The sequence below is a fragment of the Poecile atricapillus genome, chromosome 20 (genome assembly GCF_030490865.1).
Source record: "Poecile atricapillus isolate bPoeAtr1 chromosome 20, bPoeAtr1.hap1, whole genome shotgun sequence".
Taxonomy (NCBI): domain Eukaryota; kingdom Metazoa; phylum Chordata; class Aves; order Passeriformes; family Paridae; genus Poecile; species Poecile atricapillus.
In genome coordinates this window covers 9462336-9489191 of record NC_081268.1, presented here as the reverse complement: position 1 = coordinate 9489191, position 26856 = coordinate 9462336, and the positions used below count along the sequence as shown (strand labels likewise).

Genomic DNA, 26856 nt, shown 5'->3' with positions numbered 1-26856 from the left:
CAGCTCTGCTGATTCCAGCTCTGCTGCTGATTGCAGCTCTGCTGATTCCAGCTCTGCTGATTCCAGCTCTGCTGCTGATTCCAGCTCTGCTGATTCCCAGCTCTGCTGATTCCAGCACTGCTGATTCCAGCTCTGCTGATGATTCCAGCTCTGCTGATGATTCCAGCTCTGCTGATTCCAGCTCTGCTGATGATTTCCAGCTCTGCTGATTCCAGCTCTGCTGATGATTCCAGCTCTGCTGATTCCAGCTCTGATGATGATTCCAGCTCTGCTGATTCCAGCTCTGCTGATTCCAGCTCTGCTGATGATTCCAGCTCTGCTGCTGATTCCAGCTCTGCTGATTCCAGCTCTGCTGATGATTCCAGCTCTGCTGATTCCAGCTCTGCTGATGATTCCAGCTCTGCTGATTCCAGCTCTGCTGCTGATTCCAGCTCTGCTGATGATTCCAGCTCTGCTGATTTCCAGCTCTGCTGATCCCAGTTCCCAAAGCCCCTCAGCAGCCTCAGAGGTGCCTGTGCCTGCTCACCCCGTGCTCTGGGGCTGCTGGGCTGGCTTTGGGTGAGTTCTGGGGATCCATTCCAAGTGGTGTTTCTGGAAAGGGGAGTGGGCTGAGCTTTCCTGGCACTGCATCCCCTGGGAGCAGCAGGACAACCCACAAAGCTCTTTAAAACCTAAGTGCTCCTCATCTCCACAGAGGTGCATTAAGGAGCCTGGGCAGAGCCCACGGCTCCAAAGCAGCCTCAGGGTGGAAATGTGAACTCATTAAAGGGATGCCTCTGGTAGGGGGTGGAAAATGGGAGGAGGGAAAGCTGCTCCTGCTTCTTTCTGTTCCAAATCCCCAAAGCCAGCAAACCCCTGGGAATTCTCCTGGAATCAGGAGCCAGAGGTATCAACTGTGCATCATGAGAGGACCAAACAGAGGTGTCAGCACCGAGTGCTGCTCTGCTGAGCCCGTGGCCTGGCTGGGTCAGTGATGAACTGCAGCACAAAGGGGTGCTGGGCACCAAAATATGGCCAAAGGGAAATTCAAGGCTTTTCCCCTCCAGCCTGACTGCTCTGAGCTGGAAACATGTCATTATTTTAATGAAAAATGGGTGAATCTCAATGGCAGAGCATGCTCCAGTCTTGTTTCCCTCTCCCTGCACCCTCCTCGCTGTCCTGTTCTGCTGACACAGGATTATTTTTAAGCACCTGACCCAGCCCAAATGCCCCAAAGCTGCTCCAGGAGAGCACCACATTTATTTCCCATTTTTCCTTGAGATTCCTCCTTTCTCTGTCTCCTCCAGCCATGAGGAGTAAGGGCCAGTTCTGGTCACTCTTTGAAATAAAAGGAAAAAAATCCCCCACCCACCCCTTTGTGGTAGATGTGCATTTTCAGAGAATTCCCTGGCAGCAAAAGGCAAAACCGAGATGAAACTGGATCCTCTTTTAATGCACACTCACAAATGGTCAGCAGGAGCCAGCTTTGGCATTTTCTTCTCTCACCAAGCCCTTGTGAGAGCCTGTAGTGACCCATCTGGGAGCTGGAGGTCTGCCCTGCACCGAGGTGTTGAGTCAACAGGAAAGTGTCACATATATATATTTATATATCTACACACACTTATATCCTGCTCCACCGTGACAGTTTTGCTTTCCTCCTGCAGGCTTTGCTCTGTGGAATTATTATTCCTAATTCTTGTTAGCGTTGCTCCTGCTTTCCCCCCCCTGGTGAATTGGATTTTGTGCTGTTTGCTGCTCCATTATCATAAACGTGTTATGTAAAAAAAAAAAAAATATGTAAAAAAATCCCCAAAAACATAAATGTTTTTGTCATGCTGCTCTTACAGCATTTCCAGGCCCTTCAGATGTACTGAGCTGTCATGAGCCAGAAATTATTTGCAGTTTGGAGGCCTCTTCTCCCAGATAACAAGTGGCAGGACAAGAGGAAATGGCCTCAAGTTGCACCAGGGGAGGTTTAGACTGGAGATGAGGGGAAATTTCCCCACTGAAGGGGTGGTCAGACCCTGGAAGGAGCTGCCCAGGGTGGAGACCCCATCCCTGGAAGTGCTCAAAAACGTGTGGATGTGGCACTTGGGGACATGGGTTAGTGGTGCTGGGTTGATGGTTGTGCTTGATGATCTTAGAGGTCTTTTCCAACCCAAACATTTCCATGATGTGAGATGGCAAACTCTGAATTTTGGGCACTCTGCTCCACCCTGCACTGACCCACATCTCACAGCCCAGCAGTGTGGAAATGATCACACGGGCACAACAACTTTTCCATGTCCATAGTGGCACAAAGAAACCTGAAATGTGAATTTAATCCTTGCAGTGGTGCCAGGAGGATGCAGCAGCACCAGACAGGAACTTCTCAGGATGGTTCCAGTCAGGAACTTCTCAGGATGGTTTCAATCAGAAACTTCTCAAGATGGTTTCAGTCAGGAACTTCTCGGGATGGTTCCAATCAGGAAGTTCTCAGGAAGATTCCAATCAGGAACTTCTCAGGAAGGTTCCAATAAGGAACTTTTCCTGGTTTCAGTCAGGAACTTCTCAGGATGGTTTCAGTCAGGAACTTCTCAGGATGATTCCAAGCAGGAAATTCTCAGGATGGTTCCAATAAGGAACTTTTCAGGATGGTTTCACTCAGGAGCTTCTCAGGATGGTTCCAACCAGTAACTTCTCTTCCCTCTCTGCAGGTGAGGAGGTGGGGGACTTTCCCTGTGGAGAGGAGCCTCCTGCCAGGCAGTGTGAGAGCGGGACCACGTGCAGGGAGTACTGGCAGGGCCCCAACTACGGCATCACCAACTTTGACAACATCCTCTTCGCTGTGCTCACCGTCTTCCAGTGCATCACCATGGAGGGCTGGACCGACATCCTCTACAACGTGAGTCCTCTGCTGGGGCTGGCACCTGTTGCTTGGGAAGAGATGGTTCTGGAAGAAAAAAGTCATTTTGTTGGTGTGGTTTTCCCCTCCTGAAGCCCTGATTTTCTGGAGGATTGTTCCCCTTTTCCTGAGGGTCTGTTTCTGGTTGAGTCTGCGGCGCTTTGAGGCTGCAATGGGATGTGTGGTGGCAGGAGTGCAGCAGGTGGTGACACCCCAGGTGCTCCCGTGCTCTGCTGGGTGAGTAGGAGCAGGTTCTCACAGAAAATCCAAAATTGGGCAGCAAAAGAAGCAACTCCTCAATATTTTGTACCTGGAGGTTTCCTCTCCTGACTGGGTGTAGCCTTTGTTGATCAAACTTCGTAGCACTGAGCTCCAGGGCTGGTTTTGGTTAGTCCAGTCTGGTTTTACAAAGCCCTGCCTCTCACCTTCACCCCTGGCATGACTCTGGGGCTGTAGAGAACATGCACCAGGCTGAATTTCCCTGGCACAACCTCTTGGCCGCTCAGTTCTGCTCTTCCCAGTTTTCCAAAGAGCAGGACGATTTCCCCCAGCCTCTGCTGGCTTCCAGCCAGTGCCATGCTCATTTCAGGGTGTAGTTTATGTGGAAAACACCCCAGGTCAGGCATTGCTGATGCCCTCAGCCCATTTCTGTGGCTGGAGGGATGAGGCTGTGCTCAGTTTTCTTCATCACAGACTCCAGAGCCATGCTGGGCCCTTGCAGTCTTTCCTGGGAGGGCTTTTGTAGCAACAGGAAAGGATTATCCTCAGCCACAGTGAATTGCCAGGTACAATTCTGCTCTGTTTGGAGCCAATAAATCTGATTTATTCCCTTCTCTCTCTCTGTTGCTCAGTTCCTCCATTTATTCCCAGTCTCTGACCACTTAAAGCCATCTCCAGATTTCCCGCTGCATTTCTCCCCTCACCCCAAAGCTTCACCACACCACCAATTTCTCCCCTTCTCATTCAGCATTCCTGCTCCTTCCTCCTGGTGCCAAGTGTTGTAAGAAAAGCCCATTAGCATCCTGGCTGGAATTGATTAATCAATATGTGGTGTATGAGATCATCTTCTCCCAGCCCAGCTCTTGTGCCACGTGCAGAACCCCGACCTTACTATGGGGGTATCGATTTTGGGGGTTGCTTTGCAGCTGTTGTAGTTTCATTCCAGGTACCCATGAACTGGGAGCAGGTGCCTGGAGCAGATGCAGAGCTGGATTTCTCGTGTCTGAGCACCCAGCTCAGGGTTTGATGTTTGGATCTGGTGGATCTGAGGGGCTCTGGGTGTTCTCCCCAAGGGAGGGTGAGTGGTTTGTGCTGTGCCATGGGACACTCAGCAGCAGTAACTGGTGCCAGGAGCCATCCCTGCCACCTGTCCCTTGTCCCTGGGTGCTGTCAGCCCCTCCCTGTGCTGCTCTGCTTGCTGAGGCCCTGGCTGTGCTTTTGCAGGTTGGAAACAGAGAGAAGCTGTGGGTGGAGAAGATCCACTCTGTGCAGCCCTCAGCCTTTTCACAGCTTCAGTCATGTGCTGTTTTCTGGCCACTTGTTTATTGGTTTGGCATCTTCTGTGCCTACTCCAAGTTCATCAAACTGAAAAAGGAGACAAAAGCCCAGATTATGCTGCAGCAGTGACTGAAAATCCGTGGGGTGTTTGTGGATGCATTGTCAGGCTGTGCACAGCTCACAGAATCAGAATGGTCTGGGTTGGAAGGGATAATCCCATCCCACCCCAGCCATGGCAGGAACACTTCCACCATCCCAGGGTGATCCAAACCCTGTCCAGCCTGGCCTTGGGCACTGCCAGGGATCCAGGGGCAGCCCCAGCTGCTCTGGGCACCCTGTGCCAGGGCCTGCCCACCCTGCCAGGAACAATTCCTGCCCAAGATCCCATCAAACTCTGCTCTTTCAGTTTGAAATCATTGCCCCTTCTTCTGTCACTCTGCCCATAAAAAAAATCCCTCTCCCTCCTTCCCATGAGTGCCCAGAGCAGCTGGGGCTGTCCCTGGGTCCCTGGCAGTGCCCAAGGCCAGGCTGGAGCAGCCTGGGGCAGTGGGAGCTGTCCCTGCCCAGGGCAGGAGTGGGGTGAGCTGATCTTTAGGGTCCCTCCCAACCCAAACCTGTGATTCTATAAAAGCTGCAAATCCTCAGGTTTAGCTGAGCCTTTCCTTCACCCCTTGCCCTGAGTGCCACCAGCACAGGCTGGTCCTGACTGGGGTAGATTTGTCCAAACTTGTCCAAAGCCCTCCCTTGCTGCTGCTGGAGCAGCCAGCCCTGCTGGGACCGAAATCCCTGCGCTGCCAGGCAGTCTGGGACCGAGAGCCATTAGGGGAAGGCTGAGGTTACAACTCCTTCCTTAATGGCCCCTTCATTTCCTGCTGCAAAAACGGAGCTGGATTGATCCTCCTGCATCAAGAGAATCCTCACTCCCCTCTCCCTGCTCTGCTGGGGCTGGGGGTGTCGAGGGGAGCAGGGTTTTATTGGGGTTTTAGTGGGGAGTGCTGCTGCCAGGGATCAGGCACTGGCTGCGATTGCTTCAGTGGCTTTCAGTAATTGAAATTTTCAGAAATTGAAATCTGGGAGGCTTTGCTCTGTCCCAAAAGGAGATTGCTGGCTGAAAAAGTTGGTCTGTGGTGGCATTGGGCAAACTGAGGAGTTTGGTGTTGAGGAAAGAGGGGTTGGGGTTGGCTCAGGTCTGTCCAAAGCCAGGGGTTTGTTGTGAAGGATTATTCCATCATTTCCAAAGGATTGAGGTGACTTTATGGGGGGTCCAGATCCAGCTTTCCTACACATTTAGAAAGTCACAGCACCAAAGGCTCCAGCACAGCCTTTGCAGTCGGAAATCTGCCTTGAAAATGTTCTCTCCTTGTCCTGTGACAAACTGAGGAATTAGGAGAGCAAGCAGAGAACAAGATCCCAAACCTCCACCTGTTTTTCCCTTGCTGATCCCCTCTTTATCCTTCCAGAGACTTTTCCTTTTAATTGGGGCCCCTGGAAGCTTTCTAGCAAGGCTTTATCCGGGGGATGGTTTATGTGTGAATCATCAGTAGGGTGAAATTCTTCACCAATAAACTGGGGAAAAGATTTTCCTGCCACAGCAGCACAAAAGCAACAATGACTGCAACCGAGCTCTTCTGGGAGCAGATTTTGGATTCTTTGTGCTCAAACGTGCCCAGGGAGCAACAGGTGATTTAGGAAATTTGGTGATGGGGAAGAACCCTTTTTTCCCAGCAAATGGAGCACCCCCATTTACTAATTTATTAATACATTCATCAGGGAATGTATTAGAATAGGTATAAAAATAATAATATTTTCTGGACCATGAAATTCGGGAAGAATCTGCTGCAATAGCAGCTGGGTGTGGGGGGCAATGCCCTAGAGCTGACTTTGTGCAAGGCTCTGACAGCAATATAATATAATATGATATAAATATGATATAAATATAATATAAATATAAATATAATATAAATATAAATATAAATATAAATACAAATATAAATATAAATATAAATATAAATATAAATATAAATATAAATATAAATATAATATTACAATACAATTAATATAATATAATATAATATAATATAATATAATATAATATAATATAATATAATATAATATAATATAATATAATATAATATAATATAATATAATATAATATAATATAATATAATATAATATAATACAGTATAATACAGTATAATACAATATAATACAATATAATACAATACAATACAATACAATACAATATAATACAATAACCAGGGGCTATATATTATATTATATAATAATATAATAACCAGGGGCTGCTGGAGCTGGGGGATGCTGCTGAGGGAGAATATTTCCCATGGTGGACTCCAAGGGCAGAGTCTGGGTGAAGAAATCATTGTGCTGGGGTGGGAGGAAGCGATGCCATTGCTCAGGAGAAGCTTTGGGAGCCTGGGATCGGAGTCCTCCTGAGCCCTGTTTTCCCTCCAGCCCTAGTTTTTAAATTAAGATAATTTCTGGATCATTTTAGATCCTCTTGTTTATGTGCTTGGTGTTTGTGAATGACAGTGATTCATCTGTTGCTAATATGGGCTCTGTGGAAGTGGAAAATCTTTTAAAGAGGCAATAGAACAACTCTGGTTTCCTTTTCTGAGCAGAAATCCCCAGTTCTGCCCAAGCAAGAACCTTGTTGTCCATCATCAAACCCTCCCCTGGGGTAGCTCCCCCTTTTTCTGCAAAGGGAAAAAAGCCTGAAAACTTCTGTGCCTGCCCATGAATTCCTCAATCAAAAGAATTCTTTTGCTAGGCCGAGTCTAAGCATTCCTTCCAAAGAGTATTCCTTCCAAAGAGGGAGCTGCAGGGACGAGTTTGGAGCTCAGAGCTTTCCCTGGGATCCTGGCTGGATTGGGAAGGGGTTGGGGCTCCTTCAGAGCCAGCAGGGTTTTCCCTGCTCTGTTCCCTCTGTGAGGGGCACTCAGGCCTTTGATTTGCCCCAGGAACTTCCAAGGAATTGAGAACTGTGTTTGTGGTCCTGGAAAATCAAAGGTGCTCCATCTGGAGCTGTCAGAAACCTCAGTGCTGACTTCCCCCTTTCATCCTTCCTCTCCAGGAGTTCAAAGCTCCACGGTGGAATTTGCTTTGCAAAGCAGGGGCTCCTTGCAGGAGAGGAGAAATGTCAAAGTGCACCCTCGCTCTCTTTTGATCTTAATGGCAAGAGATTTTAGTGTTTCTTCTATTTCCTGCTGCCAAATATTAGTGTCCAGTGGGTCTTCCATGACTGGGGACTGGGCCTAACCTAATATGCTTGTGAGTAAGGATGAACAGCTCAAACAAGATATAAATCTACCTTAAATTGAATCCCAACCGGAACTTTACCTTCCCTGAATTAAAATAGCTTATGATTCACTCAGTGTTTTTCATTCCTTTTTTGTGTCTTTGAATTTCTTTATTCTGAAGAAGATACAGAAATGAAAGGCTGGCATGTGATTGTTGTTCCATTTCCAGCCCAAGGCAGGGATGGTTTTGCTGGTGGGATGGTGTTGGGGCTGTAGGGGCAGAAGAGACTCTCTGGTCCCAGCTTGGAGAGCTCACATGGGCCTTTTTGGGGTGTTTCATAGAATTATGGAATGGTTAATTAATCCTCGGGGCCGTGCCCATTCCCTGGGGATCCAATGATGGAGCACACGTGGAAGGGAGGAGCCAAGAGATGAGAAATGAAAGCTGAAACATGCAGTGCCCAGAGGTGTGTGAAAGAATTCCACCCTGCTTTTGTCTGCAGCAGAGCCTGTTCTCATCTCTCAGCTTTTCAGAGCATCTCAGAGCCAAGAGCACACAGCATCTGCCTCACAGCTGGGCCACAGATTTAGTGTCAAATCCCCCCCAGCCCTGAGCTAGGCAGAGGTTACCCCTGGGCCTCGGTGCTCACCAGTGCTGAACTTCTCTTGTCACTGTGAATTTGCTCCTGGAGGTGCTGGGGGCAAAGCCAATGTCACCTGCTGCTGTCTGCACCAGTGATGGAGATGGGAGCTGAGCTCCTGAGCTGTGCACGCTGCCATTGTGCTCTCTCTCTTCCTCCCTGCAGCTTCAGAAAGGAGAGAAAAAAAAAAATCTCCTAATGCTGTTAGTGCTCAATTGCACTCGCTATCGAGTTAGGGTGATTTGAATTTGCTAATAAGAACCAGCCACCTTCAGCAACCACATAAATGATAATTCCCAGCCTGTGGCTGTGGGGTTAATGTTGATTTTGTTGATTTTGAGGCTCGGTATCACCAATCATGAGCAGGAAAGTAGGGCAGTGATGGCAGGGTTTGGAGCAGGCAGCCAAGAGCCTGGCAGCAGCTCCAGTGCAGGCTTGGTTTGAGAGGGAAAGGCTGGGGAGGAAGGGAAAAAACCTTTTAGGTGCTTTTAGGGGTGACCAAAGCCTTGCACAAAAACCCCAAACCCCGAGACAAACTATTGATGGAGCACAAAAGCACGGTGGGAATTCTGGATGTGCGAAACCCATCCCAACAGAGAGAGCCCACACGTGGCCTCTGTGTCCCTCTGTGCTGGCACACAGACTTTTTGCCAGTTGTGATGTGGATTTTATCCGTGTTTCCTGCTGGATTTAAACCTCCTCCATCCCATTTTGTTGTTACAACCTGTGGAGTTTTTTTTTGAGTATCAGACAGATTTATTATTATGTAGAAAAATCAGTATTTTAGGTCAATTTTTATTCACTTTGCTGGTCACTGGTGTGTGAGAGACATCTCAGCACCTCAAATTTCAGAAATTCTTGTGTAAACAGACTCACCTACCACCCATGTGTGTAAAAATATCCAAATTTCTCCGTGCCTTAAACCCCTCCCTGGAGCTCTGTGTCCAAACTCTCCTGAGCAGGAGGTGGAGTGGATTTCCCAACTCCCTTTTCCCCAGGGAGAAGCCTCATTCCAGTTTTTGGAGCACCAAACTCGTTACTGATGGGAACTGGTTGGGTCTGTGCAGTCCAGGAGTGTCACAAATCAGTGTCAGCATCCTCAGATTTGTAGGAAAAATCCCTCGTGGAGCACTGAGCAAGCAGCACAAGCTTCTGTGAGAGGAAAGCCCGTGGGGAAAGGGGGAATCTGCAGAGCTGATGGATCCTGTGTGAGCTGTCAGCACAAGAATCCTGCACCAGTCCTGCCCTGGCTGATATCCATTATTCCCGCTTTCCTCCTGGATTCTGGAGAGCTGCAGTTTGCCAAAGGGCTGATTCCCAGCTCTTTTAAGGGATACAGGCTTTGCCTGCCCCCTCCTCTGGTTTGCAGAAACCCAGAGATGCTGGAGTAGGAAATGTGTGGAGCAAACCTAAGGCTAAAAATTTCAATTTTTAAGTTGAGGAATATTTAAACGCCAAGAGCTGTGCGTGTTTGTGGCTGTGCTCTCCATCCAGCTGGGACCCCACGTGGGCATTCCCTCCAAGCCTGAGAGGATTGAGACTTCCCAGCCCTGCTCAGGGAAATTACCCTGCTCAGAACAAGCCTGTGAAGCTGAGCAGGAGCTGAAGCACCTCCCTGAATCTTCTGGGGTTTGTTTAATGTCTCAGGGAGGATTTATTCCCAATGACTGTGGGGTGGCCACCTCCAGGTTTAATGGGAGACATTTCAGATATGCAGCAGGAGGGTGACATGAATCAGACAAACTTCAAGGGTCTCTTCAAGGCAGCAGTTCCTCTCTGAAAAGCAATGAAACCTCTCCTAACAGCAGCAAAATCACGGGGGCTTGCCAAGAAAAACACCTCCAGCTGGAGAAATCCACTGCAGCTCAACTTGAAAGCACCGAGGGTACAAACAGCTCCTTAAAACCATCCCATTGCCATTCTCAGCTCCCTGCTGAGGACAGGGAGAGCTCCCACCACACCAAGACTCATCTAACCTGGCCTTAAATCCTCCTTTTCTTCCAGATAAGTGTCTGAGGTGCTCAGAGAGGGGCTGGGCAGGTTTTACTGGGGCAAAACTTCCTCTTGGAAACCCCAGCCACAGGCCTGACCTTCCTCACCTTGAATGTGCCTCACCTGTCCCCACCAGGAACAGTCTGGACTGAGTTCCCATCCCTAACTCAAACCCACAGCTGTTTAAAAATAAAAGAAAGGGAGGAGAGGCTAGGAAATCAAAATAAAAACATTCCAAAGGAGGCAGAGTCCCTTGGCCAGCCTGTTATTTTTGATGGTGGCAGAGCTTTCCCAGTGCCAGGCAGGCTCATGAATAAAGCAGCCGAGTGAGTTCACGCTAGCTGGGGAGAGAATGAATTTTTTATCAAGAAACCCTGTTGGCATATTTATGTATTGATATATTGGTGCCATAAGCCTTTGGATCAAGGCATAAAACAGCAGTGGTTTTGCTTTTTCAGCCTCCCCAGCTCTGGAGAAGGAGAGAAACAAAGGGGAGGATTTGCTTCTATTTAAACTTGGCTGAATTAACATTAATATTGCTTGCAACAACTACAGTTAAAATGTGTTCCTACATCTACTGCTATTGTGCAAAATTAAAATGCTGCCAGCTTTGAGGATTTAACCCGGAGTCTTCTCGTATTTGGGTTGATTTTATGCATTTGGATGCTTTCAGAGGAAAGCCCAGCTCTGGGTTGGTGTATGTGAGGGAATTTTATCTCCCTTCACTCTGGCACTTTCTGAGTCCTGTCAGGGGAAATAAAAAGTGGAAAATGAGAATCCTAAAGGGGGAAGGGGGGGTGATCAAGGTGTGTGTGAGTGTGAAAAGGAGAAGGGGAGCAGCTCAAAGACCTCAAAGAGAGAGAGGATCTTCTCAGGGCGTGGATTTGAGTGTAAATGCCAGAGGTTTGCATTTCTCTTCCCAGGAGCTTGAGCTTTGTCAGGGCTGGGATGTGAGGGGTGGGCAGAGGCCACTGGGGACTCTCTGAGGGCTTTTCCTGCTGCCCCCATCCCAAAGGGTTCCCAGGAAACACTTCCCTTTCCACAGGAGCTTTCCTCATGCCCAGACCCCTAAAGGCACAGTTACCGTGTGCTCTGCGAGGAGATCACATCACAGAACCCCAGAACTGGGCTGGAAAAGACCTTTGGGCTCAATGATCTCAATCTATGACCTTGTCAACTAAACCACAGCCCTGAGTGTCACATCCAGTCCTTTCACTCCAGCCCTGAGTGTCACATCCAGTCCTTTCCACCTCCAGGGGCACTGACTCCATTCCAGTGCTCAATCCCTCTCTCTGTGAAGATTTTTCCCCTAATTCCCAGCCTGAACTTCCCCTGGAGCAGCCTAAGGCTGTGTCTCCAGTCTCAAATTGTTGTCTGGAGCTTGTTTGAACTTTGGAGGTTCCTGAAGTCCTGCCCATCCCACTTCCAGCTCTGGCTGAGGGGTTTTCCTCACAGGAGGCATCAGCAGGTAAAACCCTAAGAAGTGGAGTTTGAGCTTGGTTCCCAGTCCCCTGCATCTTGTTGGGAGCTCTTCCACTTGAATTCCCTTGAATTCCCTTGAATTCCCTTGAATTCCCTTGAATTCCCTTGAATTCCCTTGAATTCCCTCCCTCTCTGGGCAGTGGCACCTGCTCTGCCCCCCCTGATCCCGCTGACCCAGGTGGGGAAGCTCTGAGCCCCAGCCTGACCCCATCCTGCCGTGCTCAGATTCAGACTCATCGCTAATTTCATGAATCCTTTTCAGTTCTGTCCTTTCCCCAGAGCAGCCCCGGCTCTGCCGTGTCCCTGCCGTGGGTGCCACAGCCCTGGGGCACCCATGGGTTCCTGTCCCAGCTGGGTTTGGCTCTGGAGGGTCACCCTGGAGCTCCCCAACATGGGGCTGCAACATCTGAAACCAGAGAAACTGGGCTGGATTCCAGCCAAGAATTCATATTTAACCTGGGATGGGGAGAGGAAGGAAAGGCTTTCTGCAGGTCCTGCTGTTCTGTGTGGAGCAGCACAAGGGGTTGGCATATGAGAAATGGGATTTCTCTCGCTGCTCTGCTGGGGAATGTGGGAGCAGCTCACCTTTCACCTGGCTGTGCCCCAATTTCACCCCCTGGGATGCTGGGGATTGCAGCAGAGACCTCTCAGTGCAGGCTCAGTGCTGTTTCTGGGTCAGAAAGGTTACAGAAGGTTTAAAAGATGAAAGCCTTTTTTTTTAAAAAAAAGGTTTTTTCTCCTGTTTTTATCGTAAGGCAGGTTCCACGTGCTCTTGTACACGCTTGTGATATTTTTGATTTTATTCTTAGTAATTTCTGCCTTCATTTAAATGTAAGAATAGGAGCAGATAGAAATAAATCACCCATAAATAGCTCTGCTAATTATCAGAAATGGTGAGGGAGAGAGTTGTGAAAAATCAGACGGAGGGTAAAGAGAGTTCATCTCCCCAAGACAGCTGAGAGTTCTCAATGCAAAAGCACTTAACTAAGGGAATATTACCCTTTAATTGCCCTGAACAAGTCAGGCTGTGCCATTGATTGGATTCAATGAGTAAATCTAGGTGTGCTGTATTTTGTATTTTGATTTAAAGGCAAATTCTCGGTGGTGTTTGGCTGTATCTGTCCAATTAAATCCCGTTATTGACCCTCACTCAGGAAACATTTACCTGGCAGCCCCTAAATTGTGTTTCACATTAAAGGTTTTTAATGTGAAAGTTCCTTCACCCCCAAAGCAGCTCCTCCTCCCTTTGATCGATGTGGGGTGATTTGGGGTGATCTGGTGTGATCTGGAGTGATCTGGAGTGATCTGGGGTGATCTGGGGTGATCTGGGGTGATCTGGTGTGATCTGGTGTGATCTGGAGTGATCTGGGGTGATCTGGTGTGATCTGGAGTGATCTGGGGTGATCTGGGTGTAATCTGGTGTGATTTGGGTGATCTGGGGTGATGTGGTGTGATCTGGGAGTGATCTGGGGTGATTTGGAGTGATCTGGGGTGATTTGGAGTGATCTGGGGTGATCTGGGGATGATCTGGAGTGATCAGGTGTGATCTGGGGTGATCTGGTGAGTCCTGAGGCTCCCTGGCGACAGGAGCAAGGAGCCAAAAGCAGGCCCTGGGGCGCCAGTGAAGGGATGGGGTGGGTTGGGAGAAGGATGATGGAGCAGCCCAGGATTTTTTGGCCATTTCCTGTCCATGGGACGGGGTGGGAGCAGAGCTGCTGCAGGTCCTGCAGCACTGTGAGAATCCCACATTGGATTGGGCTGGAAGAGACCTTAAAGATCACCTCATTCCACCTCCACCATGGGCAGAGACACGTCCCAGCAGCCCAGGTTGCTCCAAACCCCATCCAAGCTGGCCTTGGAGACTTCCAGGGATGAGGAAACTCCCCTTGGAGCAGCCCTGCATGGCCTGGGAAGGGGGGCCATGGCAGGAGAGGAGATGAGAGGTGATAAAAAGGCATTTCTGAGCTCTGCAGCACAGGGCAAGCAGCAGTTGGCTGCTTTGGAGTCGATGGTTTCAAAGCACATTTTGGGATGAGTTAATAACCAGACACAGCTGGCACCTTGTTAACAGGGCCTGAGCCACAAAGTGAGGATTAATCCTGCCCTTGCTCTGCTCTTGGACAGGTCACAAAAGGCCTGGTGGTGGGAGGAACAGCGTGCTGTGCTGGAGAACGCCCCGTTCTGCTGCTCAGGGCATTCATCCTCCCTGCAGGACAGCAGCCTTTGGCTCCTGAGCCTGCTGCAGCTGGCAGTGCCCCCCCAGATCCCTGCACCTCCAGAGGAGCGCTGGCACTGCCTGGGGACACCTGCAGGAGCGGGGACAGAGCCCCTGCATTCTGGCTTTTATATTTTCCATGTATTTGCAACCCTGCAGTTCTTCAGTGTGTAACTCCAAACTCCACACACACTGGGAGCTGCTGCTGCTTCCCCACTTTGGGCAGACACAGCAATTCCTCTCCAGGCCTGGACACCAAGGACACCTCCCTGCCTCAGGCCCCCAGAGATGGGAACAAAAGGGAGTTGGGGGCAGCAAACTTGGGGGAAATGACTTCATTCCCTGCAGCTGGAATTGGGGGATGAACCCCCAATGTGCAAATGGACCAAACTTATAAAAGTGTGAAACCTGTAACCTGTGGCCCATTTTGGGTGCAGCCCCTGGGGGGCTTTGACTGCCCAAAATGTCCCTGCAGGCCCCTCAATAAACAGAACTGCTTTTTATTCCCTTAACTCTGCCTGGCCTCTGTTTTTAGGTAGCCCCAAAAGGCCTCAATAGGAAGTGACCAGAGAAAGGTTGTCCTGTGTCCCCAGCAGGGACAGCAGCTCCAGGTGATGGAGCAGAGTCACCTGGAGCAGGCTGGAGAGATGTTTTGGGGGATTTAGGAGTTGGGGTTTGGGGTATTTTAGCCTGCTGGGTTCATCCTGCTACAAGTGCCAGATCAGGGGTGGGAGCAGCTGGGGGCTGAGCAGAGCTCAGACATTTTTGGGGGAGCACTCCAGGGGCTGGACAGTTTGTGTGAGCTTTAAATGCTTGAGGTGGAGATGACTGTGGCCCTGAAAGTGCCCCTGAGATGCCTCAGTTTCCCTCTGTGAGTTTTCCTCGTGCTGTCACATTTAGGGGACGTGGATCTTTCCACGCCTGGGGCCAGCTGTGGGCACTGCTCAGGGCGTGAAGAGCCCCATGGCTGTTTTTATCTGCTCAGGAACAGTGTGAGAGTCCCCTGTGAGCCCCTCCTCAATTTCTGGATGGAATTCTGGCACACTGTGTTGAGTATTTCCTTTCTCTTGCCCTCCTGTTACATCTCTGTGGGCACAAGTGGCGCTGACAGACGGCCAGACGTGAAATGTTGTAGCTGGAACATCAAAATTGATTTGATCTCTTGGCTCCTCCTGCTTAATGAGTGAGCTCAGTGGCTCTGTGGATGAAGGGCTCAGGGCAGACAGAGCTGCCTGTGAGACTCTGGGGGTTTTCCCTGGGGGAAGGAGTTTGGTTTTGCTGGCAGCAAACAGGTTTTGAGTCATTAAAGCATCTCCCCGTGGCAGAGCTGGTGCTGGACTTTGTGCTCACCTGGAGCTCTGGGAAAGGTGTGGCACATCCAAGAGCAATCTGCTTTTTCAGGAGCAGTTTGTCAGCACTTTTTCCTGGGGTTTGTCACCGTATCCAAAGTGGAGTTTGTCCTGGATCCTCGTGAGTGAGGCAGAGCAGAGCCAGGCCCTGCCCTGAGCAGGAGATAATCCAGCAAATGCTCAGGGATGGGTGCTTAATTGGTTGTATCTCAACACATTTCGTTTTTAAGGGCTTTGATCGTGGCATGGAATTGTGGATCTGTCGCCAAGTTTGGGCTTCAAATGGAGAAATAAATGATAAACGATCATTTGGCAGCAGCGAACCCGCTGCACTCCCTTCGCATGTTTATGTGGTTTTCCCTTCTCCCATCTGTTCCTTCCTCCTCCCCAGGGGCTCTGCAGCCCCCCTTGCCTGGCTGACAGCATTCCCAGCCTCACAGAACCATGGAATATCCCGAGCTGGAGGGGACCCATGGAGCCCTCCCTGGATGGGATCAGCTTGCTGTGACCAGAGATGTTCGATGGGCAAGATGAGAGCTGAACAACAGCCCCTAAATATAAAACCCTGGGATTGCTCTGAAAATTGCCCCAGACACTTCCCCACTCCTCCTTTATCTCTGTTTCCAGACAAAAGGTGCTGCAGGCAACACCTGGAATTGGCTTTACCTCACTACTTTTGCCTGTTGGTGTTTTGAGAGCATTTTCTGGGGGTTCTGCCTTCAGGCAGGGAGGAGAGCTCAGAGTTCCTGTTTCCCTTTACTCTGCAGGAGGAGGGAGAAGGATGAGGAGAATGTGTTTAGGTCTTTTCCTTTCCTTTTTGCTCCCCTTCTCCCTTCCCCCCAACAGCAGATCCTCAGATTGCCGCATTCTTCCCGCACAAGAGAGGGATTTGCATTTTCCTCAGCGCTGGGATTCTGTCAATGGCCATGTGGCGTTTTCCTTTTCAGCACTTCCCCAAAGAGCTCCCTCGTGGCTGATGAATGCAGAAACTTTCTCATAAACTCCAGCAGCCTTCCCTCCCGTTCATCTCCCTCTGCTGCCTGCTCAGGGCGGGTTTGGCTGGCAGGAGCTGAGGTGCTGAGTGAGCAGATGTGGAATTCTGTCATTCCAGAGATCCTGGGTTTCTTCTCGGTGTGGGAGCAGGTTCTGGGCTTGCCTGGCTTTAGGGGAGGCTGTGGTTCCCTGCTGGAGCTGCTCAGTTCAGATGGGAACGTGGTGCTGATGCTGAGCAGAGGGAGTTAGAGCCCAGCTGGGGAGGGAGGAGGCTGCTGTGGGGGGTCTGCACAGGGTTAGGCCACCTAAAAATGTGTTTTGGTCCTGCAGCAGGGTCAGCCTGGAGCCCTGGAATTGTTTAGGTTTAAAAAGGCCTTTATTGTTTAGCTTGGGAAAGGTCCTTGTTCCCCCAGTGCTCACCCATGTCCCCTACATGGCTTTTAAATCCCTTCAGGGATGTGACTCCATCACTGCCCTGGGCAGCATTTCCATGAAGGAATTTTCCCTGATATCCAGTCTAAACCTGTCCCTGTTCCCTGGGAGCAGAGCCTGAGCTGTCCCCTCCTGTCAGGGACTTGTGCAGAGCCAGAAATTCCCCCTGAGCCTCCTTTGCTTCAGGCTGAGCCCCTTCCCAGTTCCCTCAGGAATTCTCCAGCCCCTTCCCAGCTCCCTCAGGAATTCTCCAGCCCCTTCCCAGCTCCCTCAGGAATTCTCCAGCCCCTTCCCAGCTCCCTCAGGAATTCTCCAGCCCCTTCCCAGCTCCCTCAGGAATTCTCCAGCCCCTTCCCAGCTCCCTCAGGAATTCTCCAGCCCCTTCCCAGTTCCCTCAGGAATTCTCCAGCCCTTTCCCAGCTCCCTCAGCCCCTCCTGGGGCTCCAGACCCTTCTCCAGCTCCATTACCTTCCCTGGACACGCTCCAGCCCCTCAAAGTTCTTGAGGAGCCCAGAACTGGACACAGGATTTGAGTGTCCCAGCTCAGGGGTGGTCCCTGCTCTGGTACTGACACCACTCCTGGGACAGCCCAGGTGCCACTGGCCTGCCTGGGCACACCTGGGCTCGTGTCCAGCCACTGTCCAGCACCCCCAGGGCCTTTCCCAGTTTCCAGTCCCTCTGTGCCCCAAGGACAGGACCCTTGTTGACCCTCAGCCCGTTTTTGTGACCCTGTGGACCCACCCAGCACATCCATGTCCCACCTGGTGTCACCTGCGAGCTCCATCCCCTCCCCAGGTCACTGACAGAGAGAGCAGAGGGAAAATCATGGTGTGGATGTTGGGACAAGCAGTTCTTTGGCTGGAATTTCAGCTGGTGAACACAGCAGGACTGACCAGGACATCAGTGGTGGACACTCCTATGGAATTCCAGGGGGAATCTCCTCAGCCCTGCAGGTTCTGTGTGCTGTTTCCTTTCTGAGATGAAGTAATTCTTGTGTTTGTCTCTCCCTTCTCCCTCTGTTTCCAGACAAATGACGCTGCAGGAAATACCTGGAACTGGCTTTACTTCATCCCTCTCATCATCATTGGCTCTTTCTTCATGCTCAACTTGGTGCTGGGCGTCTTATCAGGGTAAGGCACACATGAATTCTTGTCCCACCTGGGTATTAGAAGGGAAGATATGTTGATTTTAGCACTGGGGGGGAAATTCCTGAGAGACAGGGGTGACACCACGCCGTGTCCCCTTCCCACACATCTGTCCTCTCCTCCTGTACAGCCCCAGGATGGGGAACAGGCCGGTGAAAAACTGAGAGGATTCTGAATCCAGGCCCAAGAGTGAAGTGAACTCTGTGGAATTGGACTGATCTGGGTCAGTGCAGCCAACGTTTCCTTGTGGCCTTGAAAAGCCATCAGGAACCTGCTGGTGCCAATAAAATGCTGGAGTGGGATGTGGAAATGTTAATGATGCATTTGGTGCAGCCTGGGGAAAGGGGAAGCTGAAACTCAAGGCAATTAAAAGATCTCTGGTTTGGGATTTGTGGTGTTTTTTTTGTTTTCTTGCATTTGATTTTTTGTTGACTTGTTTTGTTTGTTTGATCTCTGCCTGCTTGAGCCAATGCCGGGATTTTTTGGTCCCTTGATGCTCAAACCCCAGGGGTCAGCCAGGGGTTTGGTGTTTGTTGCAGCTGAGTTTTGGGTTTGGACCTTTGCAGGGATCAAGGTGCCAAGTCTGAAGCTGGAACATTCCCAGCATCTGGGGAAATGTGATCTGGAATTAACACACTCCAGGACTATAAAGCTCCCAGACTTTGGCACCTCATTCTGCACTGAGTTTCTTCTTAGATCATGCAGGTGATTGGGATCATAGAGATGTGTTAAAACCTGGGGTTTTTTTCTGCCTCTTGGCAGCAGGGGAAATAAAAATGAATTCTTGATGCTGTGTGGTAAAAGCCCTTCAGTGCTGCACCTTTCCTCTTCCTTTTTAGAGTGACTGGAGAAAGGAAAGTGTTTTCTAAAGAACACATCAATGCTGATTTGTATTATTTTGTTGTTATTTTCCTCCTCAAAGCACAGGCTGTGGGCAGCAGTGTTTGAGGAGGGGAGAGGGCTGGGAGAGAGGCTGTGTCTCACCAAGTTTTACTGGCCCATCCCTCCAGCCCCTCAGGTGATTTTATCCCTGTTCCAAAAGCTGGGACACCTTGCTTCCCAGAAATTGAGGTGGCATTTTCTGAGAGTGGAACAACTGCAGTGGTGAAAATGTTTAGGAATTGGAATCCATGATGTGTTTCTCTTGGAGCATCTCTCTGTGCTGACTGCAGCGGGGCGTTATCTTTATTAGATCGTTTGTAAACTCCGTGTGGTCTAGGTAGCAATAAAGGGGAATACGACTTTTCCACAGAAAAGAAATAAAGATTGGCTTCCTCTGGGGGCACCACGAGATTGTTCTGACTGCAAACCCTGGCAGGAAGTGCTGACCCCAGCTGCCCTCCTGTGTCCCTTGAACACGGGGTCATTTGCTGCTTGGGATGCCACGGCTTCACTTCTGACCACAAAACGCCCTGGGATGATCCTGATGAATTTTTTATTGAACTCTTCCCATGGTTTGCAACGAGGAGGGAAAAATCCTCATGTGGAGTTGAGAAGTGCTGCCTCACAGTGAATCTTTCTCTGAATTAATTCTGGTTTCTTGCCCTGTGCCCCCAAGGGCTGGGCACCCCATCCCCATCCCAATTCCCATCCCATCCCCATCTCACCTCCATCCCCATCCTGAGGGAACTGACAATGGTCAAATAAGAGATTTGAGGTTTCAGGCATTACCTTGAGCCTGTGTGAAACAAAATCACACAACTTTTTCAGACTGGCCTGAGAAGTGTGGCCTGGGAAATCATAAGGAGGAATCCAAACAGTCCTTGGAGAGGGAAAACAACCTCTGCAGGTGTTGTTTGGATCCTTGTTGTTTTCTTGCAAGGAACAGTCAAGGGCTGTTGTTCCCAACTGTCCAGTGCTGGTGATGTGTTGGTTTAATGACAATGGGAGTTTTATCTCTCGGACCTGTCTATAAAAGAAGATCTGGAAGAATAAAACTTGCTCTCTTGTGCAACCCAACAGAGAGAATGTGTCGTGCTTCTGCTGTTCCTAATATAGTGCTACACCATCCCCATCCCATCCCATCCCATCCCATCCCATCCCATCCCATCCCATCCCATCCCATGGATCCCATCCCATCCCATGGATCCCATCCCATCCCATCCCATGGATCCCATCCCATGGATCCCATCCCATCCCATCCCATCCCATCCCATCCCATCCCATCCCATCCCATCCCATCCCATCCCATCCCATCCCATCCCATCCCATCCCATGGATCCCATCCCATGGATCCCATCCCATCCCATCCCATGGATCCCATCCCATCCCCATTCCCACTTTGCCTCCCTGCTGTTCCCTCCCTCAGCAGCCCCTTCAACGCTGTTTTTCTCCTCCTGCTGCTGTTCCCCTCTCATCTCCCCTCATCCCAGCTCCCAGTTTATCCCACAGGCTGCTGGAATTACGGAGTTTCCTCCAGCTCAGGTATTAATTGTGCCCGGTAATGAGCTGGATGGTGCCACACAATCCCTTGGTGAAGCGATGCTTTGGATTACACAATGCAAAGAGGATAAATGTTATCCTGGGATGCTGGGAGGGAGATGATTGAACTTATTTCAAGGCTAAGTGCTTTTTGGCACGGATTCAGGCGGGGGGAGCTCTGAGGGTGGCGAGACAGCGGAATTCTGGCCAGAGAGGCCGCGCTCCCTGAATGATGCATTGGGATCCCGGGAGTCTGCGCCTCTCGAGTGTGAAAAATGCCGCTTGTCATGTCCTCAAATGTTTCTGGTGGAGCCTGAGGTATTTCCAGCCCAGGCAGTGGAGGGATGGCTGCTGCCAAGGTTTACTCATCTGGCTGTGATGGCTGAGCTGGGGAGGCTCTGCAGGGCCTGGAGGGTGTTTTCCCCAGAGCTGCTCTGTCCTGGATCTTTTATGGGATCACCTGAGACAGGTGATGCCTTCTTGGGGCTGCCTAAAAACAGAGGCCAGACAGAAATAAATAAATTAATTAAATTAATTAATTAAAATAAATAGAAAGCAGTTCTATTTATTGAGGGGCCTTTAGGAATATTTTGGGCAGACAAAGCCCCCCAGGGGCTGCACCCAAAAATGGACCACAGGTTACAGGTTTCACACTTTTATAAGTTTGGTCCATTTGCACATTGGGGTTCATCCCCCAATTCCAGCTGCAGGGAATGAAGTCATTTCCCCCAAGTTTGCTGCCCCCAACTCCCTTTTGTTCCCATCTCTGGGGGCCTGAGGCAGGGAGGTGTCCTTGGTGTCCAGGCCTGGAGAGGAATTGCTGTGTCTGCCCAAAGTGGGGAAGCAGCAGCAGCTCCCAGTGTGTGTGGAGTTTGGAGTTACACACTGAAGAACTGCAGGGTTGCAAATACATGGAAAATATAAAAGCCAAAATCCTAAGGGATCACAGGGATTGTGGGGAGATGTTTGGAATGGGTGCAGCAGCTTTGAGCCAGCGGGAGCTGCAGGGGACACAGCTCCAGCTGTGCTGGCACCTCACAGGGGACAAGGGGCAGGGAAAAAGGGACAGGAAAAAGGGATTTAATTCTTTTTCTCACCCTTTTTCTGAGCAGTCTGGAACCTGGGTGCTTTATCCCACCAAACACCCTCCCTGTGCTGTGCTCCAGGCTCCCTGGGGATCCCTGGGGTCACTGAGGTTTTTTGGTGCTGGAGCAGCTCCTCAGGAGCCAGCACAGCCCCATCCCAACCTCCCTGAACCCCTGCCCTGCTGAATTTCATGACAAATTTTCCCATCCTGAGGACTTTTGCCAGTGTGAGATCATAAAACCTCGTCCTGCAAGACGTGCAGAGGCTGGAGGAGAGCGGTGCTGATTAATTTGTCACAATGGCAAAGTGTTCTTGTGTCCTCCTTCCCCTCATTACCGAGACAATTCTTCATTTCCCTGCACATTTGTTCCCAGTTCACTGCTACCTGCTGGGATCTGACTTTGCCTGGTGTTAATTTTTTGCAGCAGAAGAGCTGCATCATGGAAAGAGATGAGATTCTGGCTTTCTCCTTGCTTTTAGTCTGTTCCAAGGCTGTGCTTAAAAGGGAGGGGAAAGAGAAGAAAAGAGCAGAATTTTTTTTTTCCCCCTTTTCTTTGCTCATCACCCTTTTTAACTTAAAGCCATCATTGCAAGCATGAAATGAGGGTGAAATTTTTCTTTCTTGGTTTCTTGCAGGAGGGGGCAGAGAGCAGTGACTGATCCTACTGAATGTGGGTCCTTTGCTCCTTCTGTGTTTTTTATTTAGTCCAGGAGAGCTGAACTTCCTTTATTTGCCCTTCTCTTAAGCCACAGTGGAAATCAAAGCCTGGAATACAAAAATGATATATAGGAGACCTAAATTTGAATTTCCTGGGGGCCTCTGCTTTGTCCTGGGAGTGGAAACTCGAACAGAACCAGAGGTTCATCCTGCAATTGCAGGAGGCTGAGGCGAGGAGATAAATGGAGCTTTTGAACTCCTTTTTCTCCCTTTGTCAGCGCCTCCTTGGAGCCAGGTTTGCCCAGCTGTGGCACTTCCACACACGGTGAGTGCTGATAATCAGCAGGGTCCCCATCATCTGTTTATTGAATTTTATTCTAATTAAACAGACAGTTCAAACATCCTATATGGAATATTACAGCAAATTTTAACGTTATGCATACAGCATTCATCTCAATACCTGTGAAAAGCCAATATATATATATATAAATATATGAATAATACAAATAATCTGTGTTTGTAACAGTGAGGAGCTCGCTCCAGCATCTCCTGCCCTGGCTCCTCTCCGGGATGTCCCGAGGTGCCACCTGCCATCCAGGCTGGGCTTTATGCCTTGGATTTTTTATTCCTTGGATGTACTCGGGCTGGAGACCAAGCCAACCCTAAAACTCAGTGGATTTTTAAATTATTATTTTTTTAATGTTAACTTGAAGACTTGAAATTCCCAAAGTTCTTGGCAGCTGCTTTCCAGGAGTGGCTGGGGGAGTCCTCCCAAGATCCGCTGCTTTCTCAACAACGCTTCTGAGATTTCCCGAGATCCGAACGTGGGATCCTTCTCAATGAGGAGCTAATTACCTGTGCTGTAATTACGAGTCGCTAATCGCCATCAGCAGCGCTGTCTCATCTCTCTCTGCCACGGGAAGAGTTTCTGGCTGATTTCTGAGCAGCAAAAACCCGAATTGCAGAGGTTTGAGGATGCCATCACTGCCCTGGGTGTGTGCCATGAAAGCCAAAGCAGGAGGAGCTTTTAGGATGCTCCATGGCAGAAAAGTGAATCACACACTCAGGGGATGAAGATGATGCTTTGTTGATTTTTTATTTTTTATTTTTCCTCTTTGGTGTGACAGGATTTTTAATTTAGGTCCAGCCCCGATAAAGTGGTTATAATAATTTTATTAGTTTATTATGTTTGCTGAGCCTGGTGGTTATTCAGGAGCTGCCTCTGTCTCTTGTGTGGCTCAGGGGGCTCTGGAATTGCCCTGGAGCGGCTGTTTCAGTGAATATTTCACACCGAGATTGATTTCACTCCTCCACCCCCCAAGGTGGAAAGCAACAACCATCCATTTCCTGGTGACATTAAGCACCGGCCACTCTGGAGGAGAAAAATGTGACACATGGAGCCTGACTGGATGGATTTCCATGATGGATGCACTGCCTTGGAATCCTGTTTGTTCCTGCTGTCCCTGTGGAATCAGCTACAACGTGGGCAGGGACACCTTCACCATCCCAGGCTGCTCCAAACCACGTCCAACCTGGCCTGGGACACTCCCAGGGATGGGGCAGCCACAGCTTCTCTGTGCCAAGACCTCCCCACCCTCACAAAAAACATCATCACACATCCCAGGACTGGCCAAAGGGTGGGAAACCAGCTCTGAAAAAAAATCCTGGAGGTAAAACTGGGCAGGAAGCGGAAAATTTCTGCTCAGGTTTTTCCTTTCTGGAGATTTTTGCAAGTCAATGGCATAAATGGGAATTATGCTGAATAAAAGAGGGAACCTATTTACTGCTCCCAACCCTTCCCATGGGCTCTCTGTATTTTCATTTGGAGCTGGCAGAGAAGCTTCAGTTGAAATATTTTTAGATGAAATATGGCATTTTGATATAATTTCCCTCCCTTTCTTTGAATGTGTTCTGAAATTTGTTGAAGAGCTTTCAAAGGGAAATTCTGGGAGTTTTCCAGTTGCAGCAAATGGGGAATATTTCAGTTCCTGAATGGTGATGGATGTAGTGGAAGAGATGCACATGGTTTATTATTACATTTCATATAGAAAACCTTCTTTTTAACAAGTCCCAGCTTCACCAAACCTCTCTCCCATCTCCTGAAATGAGAAAGTACAAGTGGAGCTCCTTTCACCAGGAAGATCCTAAATCAACATTCCCCAGTCTTGAACCTGATTGTGCAGCTCTGGAGCGTTCCAAAGGAATTTAATGGGCAGAGACCCAAGGAATTGCCTTCTCCTGGAAGTTACACTCCCAACTTCCACAGCAATGCCCAGACAAGGACCTGGACAAGCTCGAGCAGGAGCCCACAGGAACCTCCTGAGGTTCCACCAGGCCGAGTGCTGGAGCTGCTCCTGGGTCAGGACAAGCCCTGGGATCAATCCAGGCTGGGATGAGCAGATGGAGCAGCCCTGGGAGAGGAACCTGGGGGTGAGAGCTGGAGCTGCCCCAGCCCTGAAAGCAGAGCTGATCAGAGGGGATCAGAGGGATGGAGCAGCTCTGCTGGGAGGAAAGGCTGGCAGAGCTGGGATTGTTCACCTGGAGAAGCTTTGGGGTGAGCTCAGGGTGGCCTTGCAGAGCCTGAAGGGGCTGCAGGAAAGATGGAGAGAGACAATTGACAAGGGATGGAGGGACAGGAGCCAGGGAATGGCTCCCAGTGCCAGAGGGCAGGGCTGGATGGGATACTGGGCAGGAATTGTTCCCTGGCAGGGTGGGCAGTGCCTGGCACAGGGTGCCCAGAGCAGCTGGGGCTGCCCCTGGATCCCTGGCAGTGCCCAAGGCCAGGCTGGACAGGGCTGGGAGCAGCCTGGGATGGTGGAAGTGCCCCTGCCATGGCAGGGGTGGAATGGGATGGACTTTGAGGTCCTTTCCAACCCAAACCATTCTGGGATTCTGTGGTGAGCAAAGCTGCCAGCTGCAGGGAGCAGGAGGGGCTTGAGCCCCCCAATGTCCCTCCCTTGGGAGATCTGAGTTTGGCTGCACAGAAACTGCTGAAGGTTTGCAACTTCCAGCAGCTTCTCCCTCATTTTCTTACACTTTTAAAGTACAGACCTTCCACTTGAGATTTTGGACTCTGATCCTGGTGGGTCCTTTCTGTGTTGTGATCCTGCAATAGAAAGTTGTGATAAAAGGGACCAGTCCTGGGTAACTTCCACTGCCCTTGGGCCAGACAGGACCTGGCAGAAGATGAAAAGCTCTGCAAGGAGAGCTCCCCCTTTGCTGCTCCTGAGGGGTGAGGGAGCAGTGCCATGGCTCATCTGCTGTCATTCCTGCCCACGGGGGTCCTCCAGGAAACTTCCCACTGCTGCTGTCTCCTCCTCTGGGACATCGGTGCTGACGCGAGCCCTAACGCCAGCCTGGGACACGGATCGCGCCGTGTCACCTGCTGCTGTGTGATCTCATTCCTCCTGCTCCAGGAAGAACCTGCAGGGCTTCAGAGCTCCATAAACGGCAGCTGGACACCTTCATGTGTCCCAAAAATCAGAACATTTCCAGAGGTGCCAGGAATTACCTTGGGGAAAGCCCCAGTGTGGGCTGCGCTTTTTTCTCAGCCTCATTTCCAGCTGGAGCAGCAGGATGTACTTGGGCAGGGTTCCTTTCTGCCTGCCCTGTTCTAGCCATGATATCCAGATTCTTGCTTTCCATGGGATGTGCCAGGATCCTGGATCATTTTTACCCTCAGCCCAGGACATCTGGGCTATTTCCCCTCAAGCCATCCCCACTCAGTTCTCACCTGACTTCTGCTTGTCACAATCACCAAAACCCTGGGAAAACTTGAAGGAAGGCTGACAGGGAAGCGCAGATCCCTTTAGAAAAGCGCTGATGACCCTGACTTAATCTTGGTTCTAGAGGAGGCTGTGCTGTGGGGAGAGCTGGAGGATGGTTTTTAGCGTCGAGGATGATGATTTGTGTTTCCTGACTGGCTGTGGTGTGCGCACATGGAATTTTTCAGGTCTTTTTCAGGATGAGACAGGCAGAGAAGCAGCTGAGGAAGGATTTGCTGGACAGCAACAAACCCCTTGCTGTGTTTTCCACTCCCTACTCTCACCCTGAACTCCAGAGGCTCCCTGAACTCCTCTGGGAGGCTGAGGGAGAGCTGTGTGCCTGCCCTGGCTGCCCGTGACGGCTTTTCCCTCTCTTGTCTCCCCGCAGTGAATTTGCCAAGGAGCGCGAGCGGGTGGAGAACCGCCGGGCGTTCCTGAAGCTCCGCAGGCAGCAGCAAATCGAGCGGGAGCTCAACGGGTACCTGGAGTGGATCTTCAAAGCAGGTAGGGCAGGGATCTGCTGGCCTGGCTGGGAGCTGTTCTGGGCCAGGGGAGTCTGGTGATGGGCTCCAGAGGCTGCCACTCCCTGCTTTTGTTGGGATTTTGGGTTTGCACCAAAGTTATCGCGGGAAGATCTCGGTTCAAGCAAAACTGAAGGAGCTGAGCTGACTTTGAGATCAAAGCAATTGTCCTAACAATTATAATATAAGTATAAATATAAATATAAATATAAATATAAATATAAATATAAATATAAATATAAAATAAATATAAATATAGAATAAATATAAATATAAATATAAATATAAATATAAATATAAATATAAATATAAATATAAATATAAATATAAATATAAATATAAATATAAATATAAATATAAATATAATAAAAATAAAAATAAAAATAAAAATAAAAATAAAAATAAAAATAAATATAAATATAAATATAAATATAAATATAAATATAAATATAAATATAAATATATAAATATAATATATAAATTAATTCCATTTTATATTAATATAAAATAATATAAAAAGTGATATAATAATATAAAAAG

The 26856-nt window shown here is 49.5% G+C and overlaps 1 protein-coding gene across 1 annotated transcript in view; it reads left to right on the top strand.

Annotated features, from left to right (window-relative positions):
* CACNA1B (calcium voltage-gated channel subunit alpha1 B) overlaps window positions 1-26856 on the top strand; it is a 182184-nt gene that overhangs the window by 88482 nt on the left and 66846 nt on the right. The window contains exons 5-7 of the mRNA XM_058854000.1: window positions 2676-2863; window positions 17748-17851; window positions 26184-26299. Coding sequence (XP_058709983.1) covers window positions 2676-2863; window positions 17748-17851; window positions 26184-26299 — 408 coding nt within the window. The remainder of the gene's footprint in view (window positions 1-2675; window positions 2864-17747; window positions 17852-26183; window positions 26300-26856) is intronic.